General features: G+C 44.3%; 1 protein-coding gene across 2 annotated transcripts in view; it reads left to right on the top strand.

Annotated features, from left to right (window-relative positions):
- Nucleotides 1-12242, top strand: part of RST1 (ARM repeat superfamily protein) — a 230421-nt gene that overhangs the window by 130342 nt on the left and 87837 nt on the right. For both annotated transcript variants that reach the window (XM_087378094.1, XM_087378093.1), the window contains exons 10-11: nt 3423-3554; nt 3645-3726. In XM_087378094.1, the coding sequence (XP_087234220.1) occupies nt 3423-3554; nt 3645-3726 (214 nt within the window). The remainder of the gene's footprint in view (nt 1-3422; nt 3555-3644; nt 3727-12242) is intronic.

Raw genomic sequence — 12242 nt, 5'->3', positions numbered from 1 at the left:
ATTCCTAAAATTAGAGATTCACGTCCCTGTGATAGAGGGGGTGGCCATGCGGTCTTACTTGGCAACAACCCACCATGGTGGTCTAACCATCTTCTAGTGGTTTCGAGATTCAAGCATCAAGGCGGTGAGATGATTCTATATATCAGGCTGCTTCATGTGGTCGTGGTTGATCCTACATTTTGCATCAAGCTCTATTCCATCGATCTTGATGAGAGTCATTTGGAGTATCATGCTCTTTAGGTTGTTTTGTTGCCAAGCTTCATTGGCTAGCAATTGTTCGAGTCCTTGTGTGATAGCTTTTTGTAGTAATGCAACAAGCCTAGCAGGGGGGAGGGTGTGTCTAGATTTTAGAGTCTTTTTGTCCATCTATGGGATAACTCAACATTGGTATCAGCGCATATTTGTTCCCCTGACTTTGTGATGAGCGTCATCAAGGTCTAGATGGTCTTTGAGAGGTTTGTAGAATTAGTTGAGTCATTTTGATGAGAGCCGGAGAGCAATTAAAACTTGTGAGTTTGAGTTTTGAAGATTCAACGGCACTTGAAGTTAGATTTGTGAATTCCTCAAGGCTTTGAATTTTGTTTGCACATTATGGAAGCGTGATACATAATGGTTTTTCTAGTGGGTTGATTTGACGAGGTGGTATCCTGTACTTGACACACGGTTTCAGAGCTTTTTTAGTTGAATTTTTCCATCGATAGAAGATGTTGCAGAATTGGCAAATGAAGGACCAATTGTTCAAGAAGATTGTTAACTTTGAAATCAACATATTGTTTTTTAAAGTCTTGCTCTTTGTGGGTGACCTACATTTTCTGGCCCTACCGTGTGTGGCTTGTTAAACTGGTCCGGTGTGGCCATGTTTCATTTGGTGTTGGGCCCTACATAGGCAGATGTTTTTTCCTTCAAATGTTGATGCGTTTTCTACAATAGATGCTTGCAGATGCTTTCTTTATTCTCTTTTAGACCTCTCCTCATATTAAGGGGGGAATTATCATTTTACAGTCTAAATTTGGAGGTTACATCTTAGTCCTTTCTTGGTCTCTCTCCTCTAAGTAGGGGGATGATAGAACCGCTACCCCCTAGAAATACTCCCTTGTGCCACCATGTATATGTTTCCTCCCAAATATAGTCCTTTGCAACAATTCTCATAGCCAAGGTTTAGGAGGGGAAGGAAAAGGGTAGGTACACGATAAAGAGGCTAGAGGGGGGGTCGCCGGAAACAAAAAGCTAGATATCAACCAGCCACAAAAACTATTCAATACTGTTTTGCTATGTTGGGAGCAAGGAGTGGTGGAGCCTATAGAGAGCACGACCTGTCGAGATATAGAGGCAGATGCCTTGCCTCGTCATATGCTATTGCGCGACTTATCCTTTCTGCTCCCTTTGAGCCTATAGTTGTGGAGATAGCCCGGTAGTAGAGGAGCTACATCCCCCACACTGCCTTCCTTCCTCTTGATCCTTATCTTGTTCTTTGTCTCCACCAAACCACTTTTCATGCCCCCTCCCATCCCATCAACTCCCTTTCAAAGCGAGCTCTCATTTCTATGATCATGTTGGTCACTCGTCCTCCTCTCAAGGTTGTGCCAATCTGTCCTCCTCTAACCAATTCCCCTTTAGTGAGCTCCTATCAGCCTCCTTCACAGCACCCTCCCCCACAATCCACTCATCGCTTTCTACAAGACCCACATAGTCTCAACACAATGCTCCAAAGAGTGTGGGCTTCATTCCATTATGGGGTATTTATACAAGTTGGAGAGCTTCTCTCTCTGCATGTAGGAATTGTAAGACATTCTCTCTCTACAAACTCGCATGTAGAACTCGCATATAGAACTCGCATGTAGGAGTTGCATGTAGGACTCGCATGTAGGAGTTGCATGTAGAACTCGCATGTAGGAGTTGCATGTAGGAATTGTATATAGAACTTGCAAGTTGGATTTCTAAGAGGGATTATTTCTAGCCTGATGCAAGTACAAGCGGAGCTTTGCCGCTACTCTACACGCACATTCTGTTCTACCTAAGTCCATGTTGGCACAGAGACAACATACTCCCTGATCCATTTTATTACCTGTCCTCGGGTTATGGCTTATTGCGAGCACGTACTTGGATTGCCATGCCTTTAGTCTAGTGGCTGTGGAACTTGTGTTGTGTCAGTCGATCCTGCCGTAAAGCCTTGGCACCATATAATTTGCTCAGTTTCCAGGTAGTCTGTATCCACCATTTGTTCGAACAAAGATATGTGGCGTGCTTCTAAGAAGATCACTCTTTGATAGAGAGTAGGCAACCTTAATTTTGGAACCATGAGTGCATATGCTCGTGCTTATAGGGCAAGGTTTTTACATTTCCTTGGAACAGTAGGTTGCCCTTGCTACATGGTAAGTTTTTGCACTAGAGTTCCATCAAAATTTCCTATGTGGCTAGAGCATCGGTGGTCTTGCCTCCTTTGGAGAGAGGATGAGAGACAACATCACATGGTAAGAGTCCTTACATGCTTCTCAACTCTAGGCGTATCATGTGGGGCCTCTTTCTAAGATTGGAGCTATGGATTTTCCTTTTAAAGTATGGCTTCTTCAAAACAGCTCGAAACAGTAGAGCATAGTAGCCTTTTCATTGGGAAGGGTTCTTTGATGATGTATGAGGGTTTGGAGGCATCTTTTGGTGTCGTATCAAGGCCAGCAAACAGTGCAAAGGGGAGATTGAAATTTTAATGTCAACTGCTCATTTGGCACCAACTATTTCAAGGCACAAGTCATTTAGAAAGAAAGAAAGAAAGAAAGAAAGAAACAAGTCTATTATTGTCCATTGGAGACCAACAGGTCTATGGGTTACCCAGTTAATACATTCGTTTAGGTAGCGCACAAGGAAGCTGCCAAGGACTGCGTAAAGTCACTTCGGTTATTGTAAGAAACCTACATTGTAGTCTGAAAATGAAGATAATAAGTGGCCATACATCAGTTTAAGACTGAGGGTCTTTTGTTTTGGATTTGAAATCCTTGATGAGGGCCACGCCCTCAAGATACTGCTCATTTTCCATCCTTCCTAGCAGCCTTGGCTAATTCCGTTGCCTTTTGGTTCAGTTGAGCTCATGTGAGTTCTTCGCCTATCCATATCTTGGTACGTTTCCAGTGTGTGAGATTGTTGAAGAGGCTTGATCCATATATCTCGTGTGCTAAATGTAATTGTTGCATGTCCTACTTTTGGAATCCGTTGTTTTTTCCTATGTGGTATTGTTTCCAATTCTGTTAAAGAGCGAGTTAACATGGCATGTGATGCTTTATAAATTGGTTCTTGTACCACATTTGTAGTATGAGTTCTTTCCTTTCAAATAGATTTGAAAGGAAAACACATGGTTTTCGTTTAATACAGAAGGTAGCAGGGAGTTAGCACAAATTTCCTGTTCTTATCTGTGAAGGGGACTGTGGCAGGTGATGCTAGACCAAGCTTATTTATCAGGTCCTGCCACGGAGTATGAGATAACCCTCAGCAGAGCAATCTCCATATGTGATGTATGCAAAAGGGATGCTGACTGTGGTACAGAGTTAGTGCTCTCAATACAGGTATATGCCCATATGGAAAGAAAGCTTTTGGATGCTTGTCTTTTGTATATATTGGAACACTGACAAGATATGGTTTTTGGTTTTATGCAGGCATGCATAGAGAACGATAATTCTTCAATCAAAGCTCTTGGTTTGCAGAGTCTGTCATTATTGTGCCAGCATGATGTCATCGGTAGAAGACTGTTGTCCTGATTGATTGTGTGGCTAGTTATTTTTGAAACCGAATCTGAACTGTTGTCCATTGACTTTTTCAGAATGGTAATGTGAAATAAGTTTAAAGAAAATTTAATGGCTTATTTCTCAAAAGATCACATACGCAATGGACAAACTATGGTAATGTGAAATAAGTTAAAAGAAAATCTGATGGATTACATCTCAAAAGATCACATACATAATGGACAAACTATGGCAAATGGAAAGAAACCAACGTAAAAATTTGAAAACTCAAATAAATACATTAGACAGGAGGGCTGGATCTTATCCTGAGCAAGCTCCAAGAAAAGGCAGGGAGGAGCTGAATGACTTGGAATAAGTTGAGGCCTACATATTTCCGTTTGATCAATTGCACTGGAAGCACTCGTGCCAGCAAATAGCGGATTTCTGAGAAAGGGCTAAGAAAATCACGGAGAGGGTGCATGGGTGCAAGAAGCTGAGGCCTACTTATTTCCATGTGGTCACTAATACTTGAGCCAGTCGTTTGTGTGCTACTTGATCATTCTTTGGCTTTAGTTCCACTCTTTTTTCCTGTATCTTTTTTTGCCATATTGTTCTTTGCTGGGTTCTATATGCATGACAATCTTACGAGGACAACTTGGGGGAAATAGAGGAGCCCTTACTCTTGTTGGTCACTGAATTTCAGGAGCCTCTTTGTAGTTATCAGGTGCCAAGGCCAGGCCAACTGAAGTAGTTTTGATCAATTATTTCATAATAAAATCCAAACATGGATACATACTACACATTGTAAGTAAGAACCTTGCACAAGGAATTTTTGTTTTTAGAAAAGCTAAATATATATTCCTTTTCAAAACAGAAGGAAAACCAGTCAATCCATTAAACACCTAGTGGCAGTGCTCACAAATCCTTGTTAAAAACCCCTCCTATAATACCCAATATGTGATAGCGGGCATAGTCCTTACACATGTTACATACCAGGTTTGATATTTGTTTGTTGCTATAGCTACTTTGATTGGATTCGATGCCTATTGGTTTCTACAGGGTATAGGGTGGACCTGTAACCTTGATGGAAGTGTGTCATTATGCATGCCTTCGGTGCTGTGTTTGTTATCAATTTCTATGAGAATGCCACCTTGGATGGGCGAAAGCTTGCCTTCTTGGGTATGCCAATTGTACATTGTTATTGGGCTTGTGCTGAACTGTCCATTTTTTTTCACTAGTGAGGCATTTGTTCCTAGATTGATTTCCATATCAGGCTTTTTTGCAAATGCCCATCCAAGGGGCTAGTGGTCTAATGAATTATGCCAAGTTGTAGCTGTAATTGTGATTTGCTTGGTGACTTTGTTTGGGGGAATGGGTTTGCCTCCTCTTAACCTTCAAGAAAAGGAGGCTCCATTTGTAAGCCACCTTTATTAGTTTGTCAGACGTTAAGGAGTGCCAATTTAAATAAAAATTAGAGCTAGGGAATGGACTGCAATGTGAATTAGCACCTGAGACTCTTGTTGTTGTTGTTTTTTTTTTTTTTTTGGCAAAGAAAGGAGACTTCTATTAATGCTTGAAAGACTTCATACAAAACAGCAGCCCCGAAGGTGCTAAGTATGAAAAAAAAACCAGGAAAAGGCTGAAAGAAAAACCGTCCTGTTCCAGAGAAACCCAGCTCACTGCCTAGGGAATCTCTGGTACTAGGGCTAACAACCAAGTGGGGGGACTATACAACCAGTGAATCCCTCGCGGAGTGAAAATGTAGAAGACTCATGCAGGCCAAGCCTTGCAGAATCGAGCACGCCGCTCAATAGTTGCTCTAGAGCCTGGAGTACCACGCTCCCAGGTGGAGCGTAGAGTATAGATGATATCTTGCCAGATGGCGACCATGGTAGCCGCGGGTGGAACCTGATGCTTACCCATCACGAGACTGCAACGAGCCACCCAAATGTTCCACGCAGTGATACAGGCTACCACCTCCCAAACGCTGGGAGATCTCATCGATTTGGAACGCGTGTCCTTTCTCCGTCAACTAGGCCACCATCCCCCAGGTGTAGTCTCTCTAAAGACTTTGCATGCGGGTCATGATCTTGAGGGCTCCAATCCAGATCCTCACTGCTCTGCGACAGCTCCAAAGGCAGTGCGGAATCATCTCTAGGAAACCACCAGAGCAACAATGGCACTGCCCCTCCACTCGCATCTGCTCCAACCACGGTCCGATGGGCAAGCCTCTGTGGGTGGCCAGTCAGAAGTAGGATATCTTCCTCGGCCGCAAATTGGACCATAACCGTGTCCAATGCCGGGAGCAGACATCTCGGGGCACTCTCTGGGTCACCCAATGGCTCTCCCTCGGGGGGGGTCCACCTCGAAGAGTCCATCTGAAGCCTCTTGCGAATCCGTGTGGTATAGGAGAAGAAGGGCATCTCATCCATCTGCTCGGCAAGGTCGCCCCCAGAGGGCCATAACCACTCTCCCGGATCTTGTGTTGGAGAGCATTAGAAAGAAACTCCTTTTTTGGAGTTCAGCTAGAATGGACCTTGCATCCAGAGTAGTGGTTGTGAACCAGGTTTTGCTAGCCACAGCCTGGTATGTGTGCTATTGTTGCTGCAGTTCCAGAGATTGTATCACTCAGCTCATAAGGCCTATCAGGAATTTTTAATGGAGCGGGCTAGATAGCACTGCAGACACTATTGCTAGAGTAGCTTGGGACACCTTGATCCTTCCCACACAAGAGGGGGGTCTAAACATCATAGATCCAGACTTGCAATGTAGGGCCTTGATTTGCAAGTTTGTGGTTAGAGGACTTATGCCTGGGGATGAGCCTTGGAAAAACTTCTTAATTCCTGGTATTCAGGCTTGCAGCTTCTCCTCAAGGGGAGATTGGATGGACAGCACCAGATGGATCTTCACCTCTGCACACCTTCTTTTGAAATCACTTGAACTAGATGATGTATCAGGTTGAAGAAACTTTCATTCTTTTTCCCATTGTTGTTGTGCATTTCGTGGAATACTATGGCTCTGTGCTTCCTATGCCCTTCTTTTGACCTTGGGAATACAAGAATACCATCAAATAAAGTGCTTGTAAAGTGCCGATGAGATCTAAAAACGCGATCCATCATCTAATTGAGGGTGGCTAGTGCATTTATGAGACCAAAGGGCATTACCAAATACTCATACAACACAATGGTAGTTTGAAAGGCTGTTTATGAATATCATGGGGATGGTAGCCACTTTTGAGATATACTTTGCTGAATATTAAGGCTCCTTCTAACTTGTCTAGCACATCATCAATGCGAGGGATGGGAAAACGGGTTTTGATGGTCATTTTATTGAGAGCTTTATAGTCCACACACATTCAAAATTACCCATCCTTTACCTGGTTCATAATCTCTTCATATTGGGCTGCACTCACTCTATAATATGGATAGTTTGGAGATTCACTTTTTGGCACCAGCTTCGATGGTGTAATCCTACGGGCGCTTGGGTAGTAACTCTCTTGGAATAGACTCTAAAGAAAATGATCCAAAAGTTGAATTGAGTTTTTGGAAAAAGAAAATTTTCAGTTTCTTGAGTCTTTAAAGGATTGTTTCTTATCTCTAATGAAACTCATATACATAGAAATAGAAGACTTTATTGATTTTGCAAGTAAAACATTTGATACAATGGGAATTGTTTTCTTTTTTTCGTTTGGCAATAACCTTGTGCTCCGTGTTTCTATTCGTAAAAAGTTGCACTCCCTTTATGTGAAATCATTTTGCAACTAAAACATTTGATACAATGGGAATTGTTTTCTTCTTTTCTTTTGGCAAGAACCTTGTGCTCCGTTTTTCTATTGGTAAAAAGTTGCACTCCCTTTATGTGAAATCAGTGAATACCAAAAACTACATCATGGTGTGTTAACGGCGAGATGTAAAATTCTTCCTGATCCAATAGTCCCGAATGTGAATATCGAGCTTCCCAATAAGGGGTGTTATTGGAGTAGAATCTCCGTGGAATATTTGCTTTGCATCAAGTGCTCGTCCCAACTCTTCTACATTAATTTCTAACCTCAAGGCTAGGTCCTCAAAAATAAGTTGTCTAGCTCTTGGATCAAATAAGATCAAGACATTCTTGTCTCTTACTTTGTCCCATGAAAGACAAAGCTCTTTGGCCTCTGGATCGGCCAATGTCCCCAGTATACTCCTTCCGCCAGGTCTTTGACGGCTCTTGTGGCTTTTTCTGCTCCCCAGGGGATTTTCGGGGCATTGGGCAGCCAAATGCCCCTCTTTCCCACAGCGGAAACACTTTCGTTCCTTATAGAAGGTCTCTATCTACTCTCGCGTGAAATTAACCTTGCCTTTGTAGGGATTTTGATATTTCCTCGGCTTCTGATGCTGAAACTCTTTCTTTTGAGATGACACAGTTTTCCTTCTCTGACCCTCCTTTGTTCTTCTTTAGAAGGTGGATCCTGCAAATGCATGCTGAATGCATAAGATCCTGGATCTTTGTATTCAGCAACATATTCACAAAAGCTTGTACTTTGGATAGTAAACCCGGTCAATACATACGGAGTTTTATCTTCTCTGATTTTGAAATGGAGTGATATAAAGATATTCATCCCAAAACTGTTGACTATTAGACTTGATGGACTCTTGTGGCTCCATGCATAAGCTCTCCCAAGCAATATGGAAACTGCTCGTACAATAGCTTCTTGAAATGTCTCCATTTGTTCGGAGTGGTACCATCAAGCAGGTGCACACTTTACCAAACATTGGCCGTGCCTGTGAGATGCAGACTCACCATCCTTAGCTTGGATTGTTCCTGAAATGTCTGCGTGCCAAAGGCCAGATCGAACTGCTGGATGAGTTGGAGTGCTTTATCTGTATGACTATAAGATCCATCATAAGTAAGATACCAAATCGATTACCCTCCTGCAATAAACTTCTTGACCTTGGTCTTGGAGCGCTTCATGCTTTTTCCTTGATTTCAGCATCTCTTTTTTTTTTTTTTTCAAAAAAGAGACTTCTATTAAGTAAGAAAGAAACCCGCTAGAGCACGCTCTGTGCGGAAATACACCATGCTAAGCATGTAATAAAAACACCTCAGAGGAATGAGGTAGAAAGAAACCAAGGCTGAGGCTGAAAATGCCATCTCAACCCTGTAGAAGTCTCAGCAAAGAAGGGAGAGTCTCTCCAATCTCTGAGAAAAGTAACTCTCCTGGAGGAGGCTGCTCGAGATGATTCTTGCATGGTCGCCCAAATGGCCATCAGAGTGTGTATTGTATCTGTCCAAGTGGTGGCCAAGATCTGAGAAGGGTGAGCCTGAGAGCCCTCCAAAGCCTCAGTGCACCTGGCTCTCCAAATGTGCCATGCCGCAATGCTAGCTAGGATCTTCCATGGAGAGTCGACCGAGGAGTGAGCAGCCCTGAAAAGAGTGGCCGGAACATCCTCTAGAGAGCACGACTCCACAAGGTGTCGTCGGATGTGAAGAGCCCAAGAGGAGTCAAGTCTCTCAAAAAATACCTGGGGCCCTGAAAGAGTAAGCCAAGCCACCGATCCCCAGGTCATATAGAAAGGTAGGCGAACAAAAGTGCTGAAAAGTCTTGCAATCCCCTTCCATATGATTCTCGCCTGCCTGCAATCCCATAGGCAGTGCTGTATTGTCTCCAAAGCAGAAAGGCAGCGAGGGCAAGAAGGGTCAGCTCCGAACTTGGACGTCCAATGGTTCACTGCTATCCCACCACGAATAAAAAGCCAAAAGAAGAGAGTGATTTTTCTATTCCGGTGGGATTTCCAGAGCCTCTGCCAAAAAATTCTCTGCAAGTCAGCAGAAATCTGAAAGTTCTCCCAATGAGGAGCTGTGATAGGCTTCCAACCCCTAGAGTTGAGCTGGAATTTCCTAGCATTACTGACCGTGTAACGAAAGAAGGGGATGCCCTTCTCTCGGTGCCCTTCATCTATCCATTCCCATTCCCCAGGGTCCCACTGCAAAAACTTAATTGGGACACCTCCATAGAGCCACAGCCTCCATGAGCCAAGGGCGAGGAGAAGCGGGTTAGGATCCAAGTACCACCGTGAAAGAGAGCCATGCTCCATGAAGCCCACTATCCTGACTGACTGAAACGGTACCTCCAACAAGATATCGTCTGTGGATCTGGACTTCCTGCCCCCCGAAGAAACATCAAATACTAAGGCATCCTCATGTGGGTCAAGAAAAGCAATCACCTGTAAAGGAACTCCCACTCTGGAAAATGCCCCCATCCAGGTGGAGCAAGCAATAGGCATGTCATCTGTGTCCACCCAATCCAAGGGCAAGGCTGCATCAATCTGTTGGACTCTCCCTGCACTCCCTCTGAGATTAAGAACCATCTAGGCCTGTTGGTCTGTAGGAAGCTTCCTGAAGGCTTTCCATGCTCCCACTGTAGATGCAGGGCCCCTCTCCCATCTTGGCCACTGCATGTAAGGAGAAGCTCCAAGTGGTCTGCCAAGCTCATCCAAAATCCTGTCATTCCACACGATAGGCTGCCTTTCAATCTCTTCACGGGTGGATGGGGGAATTTTACGAAGAGTACTCCTGAAGCTGGTCCATGCTTTCAGCATAGCAACCATAAGAGGGGAAGAGGGAGACCTGAGGTGGGCTGTGGTGAAAACCCATCTAGTACTGTGTGTCCAATCCTCTCCTGAAGTGGGCGTGCGAGAGTGTATGCATCTGATAAAAAATCCTTCCAAGGCTCTTGTCCTGGCATAAGCCCTCTCTCAACGAACTTGCAAAGTAAAGCTCTGCACTGTAGATCTGGGTCGATGATATTCAAACCCCCTTCTCTTGTAGGAAGAATCAAGGTCTCCCAAGCCACCCTGGCTGTAACATCAGTTGAGCCATCTAGACCACTCCATAAAAAGTTTCATACAGGCCTCTTAAGCCGAGTGATACAATCCCTAGAGTGGCACCAACAAGAGCATACAAACCATGCTGTGGCTAGAAGAACCTGGTTAACCACCACCACCCTGGAGGCCAAGTCAAGTTTGGCTGAGCTTCAGAAAAGGAGCTTTCTTCTGATGCTTTCCAACACCGGAGCAAACTGTTGTGAGGGAGAGATGCCCACCCCAACCTGGCAGCCCAAATATCTGACGGAGAAGCCCCTCTGTACCCAAGTGAAGCCAATATCATTACCGCAATCCGGGGTGTCATCCTCGCAAATCCAAAAACCACTGGATTTATGCCAATTAATGTGTGCACCTGCAGCCGTGCAAACAAATCCAAGGTTGTCCGGAAGGAAGTGAGTGTCCTGGGGGAGGCATCCAAAAAAACAGCCGTGTCATCTGCCAACTCACTATCCAGGAGCTCTTCTTCCCGGCGGATAGGAAGCCTCAGCCCATAAATATCAGCTTGAGATCTAATGTAGATACTCATAGCTTCCGCCACAAATAGAAAAAGAAACGGGGCAAGAGGACATCCCTGGCAGACGGATCTGGAAATCTGAAACCTGTCCCCTCTTACCCCCCCAATGAGCAACTGGCTATGGGCTGATCTGTAGAGAGAGGATACTCCTCTAATCCATGCATCTGAAAAACCAAAGCGAGATAGAGTACCCTCTGAGAAATCCCAGTCTACTCTGTCGTAAGCTTTCTCAAAGTCCAAGAGTAGAATGGCCAATCTCTGGCGGCTCTGCATGGCCCATTCTGAGGCCTCCCAAAATGAGAAAATATTATCAAAAATACTTTTGCCATGCACAAACCCTGTGTGCATGTCATGAATCAAATCTGGAAGAAAAACGTGTAGCCGCAGACTGATGGCTTTCGCTAGAATCTTGTAAAAAGTGCCCAAAAGAGTGATGGGTCTCCATTGAGACACAAGATTCCTATTACCCCCCTTTGGGATGAGATGAATGAGACCATCTGTGATTGAGTCCGGCTTCTCACCAGAGTCCCACACGCCCTGTAGGGCTGATGTAATGTGATCACCAATCTGCTTCCAAAAAGTAATAAAAAAGGAGGGGGTAAGTCCTTGTGAAGGGCAAGTAATGTAGTCTTGAATTCTGCATTGGTGAAAGGTGCATCCAGAGAAACATACATCTCATCCTTCACCAATATAGGGATACACTGCCAAATAACCTCTCTGGCATCATCAATGACCTGTGTGCCTAGATTTGCAGTAAGAAGGGATGCAAAAAAATATGAAGCTACACGCATGACAACATCAGGATCTGACTATAACACCCCATTTGAGTCAACAAGCTGCGAAACACTATCTCTACTATGTCTGGGCCCATAAGTAGAGAAAAAGTGTTTGTTGACCCTGCCACCCATCTGAATCCAAAAGGATTCCCGTGCATGAAAGGCATACTCTGCTCTCTGATCCAACAATGTCTGCAAATGAGCCCTTGCTGCAGCAAGGTGCTCCTGAATCCAAGCATCTGTGGGCCTCTTCTGCTCTTCCCTCTGAAGGGACGCTAACTGCTGGCGTATACCAATCTCACATCTGAGAATCTCACGTCTCTAGAATCAGCGACTGAATGATAATAGTCACTAATTTCGGATAAGGCTGCAGCTACCT

The sequence above is a fragment of the Dipteris shenzhenensis genome, chromosome 8 (assembly GCF_047967505.1).
Source record: "Dipteris shenzhenensis isolate YYH24624 ecotype China chromosome 8, Dip_SZ_1.0, whole genome shotgun sequence".
Lineage (NCBI taxonomy): Eukaryota > Viridiplantae > Streptophyta > Polypodiopsida > Gleicheniales > Dipteridaceae > Dipteris > Dipteris shenzhenensis.
Note: the sequence above shows the minus strand (reverse complement) of the source record. Positions and strands in the feature narration are given on the sequence as shown.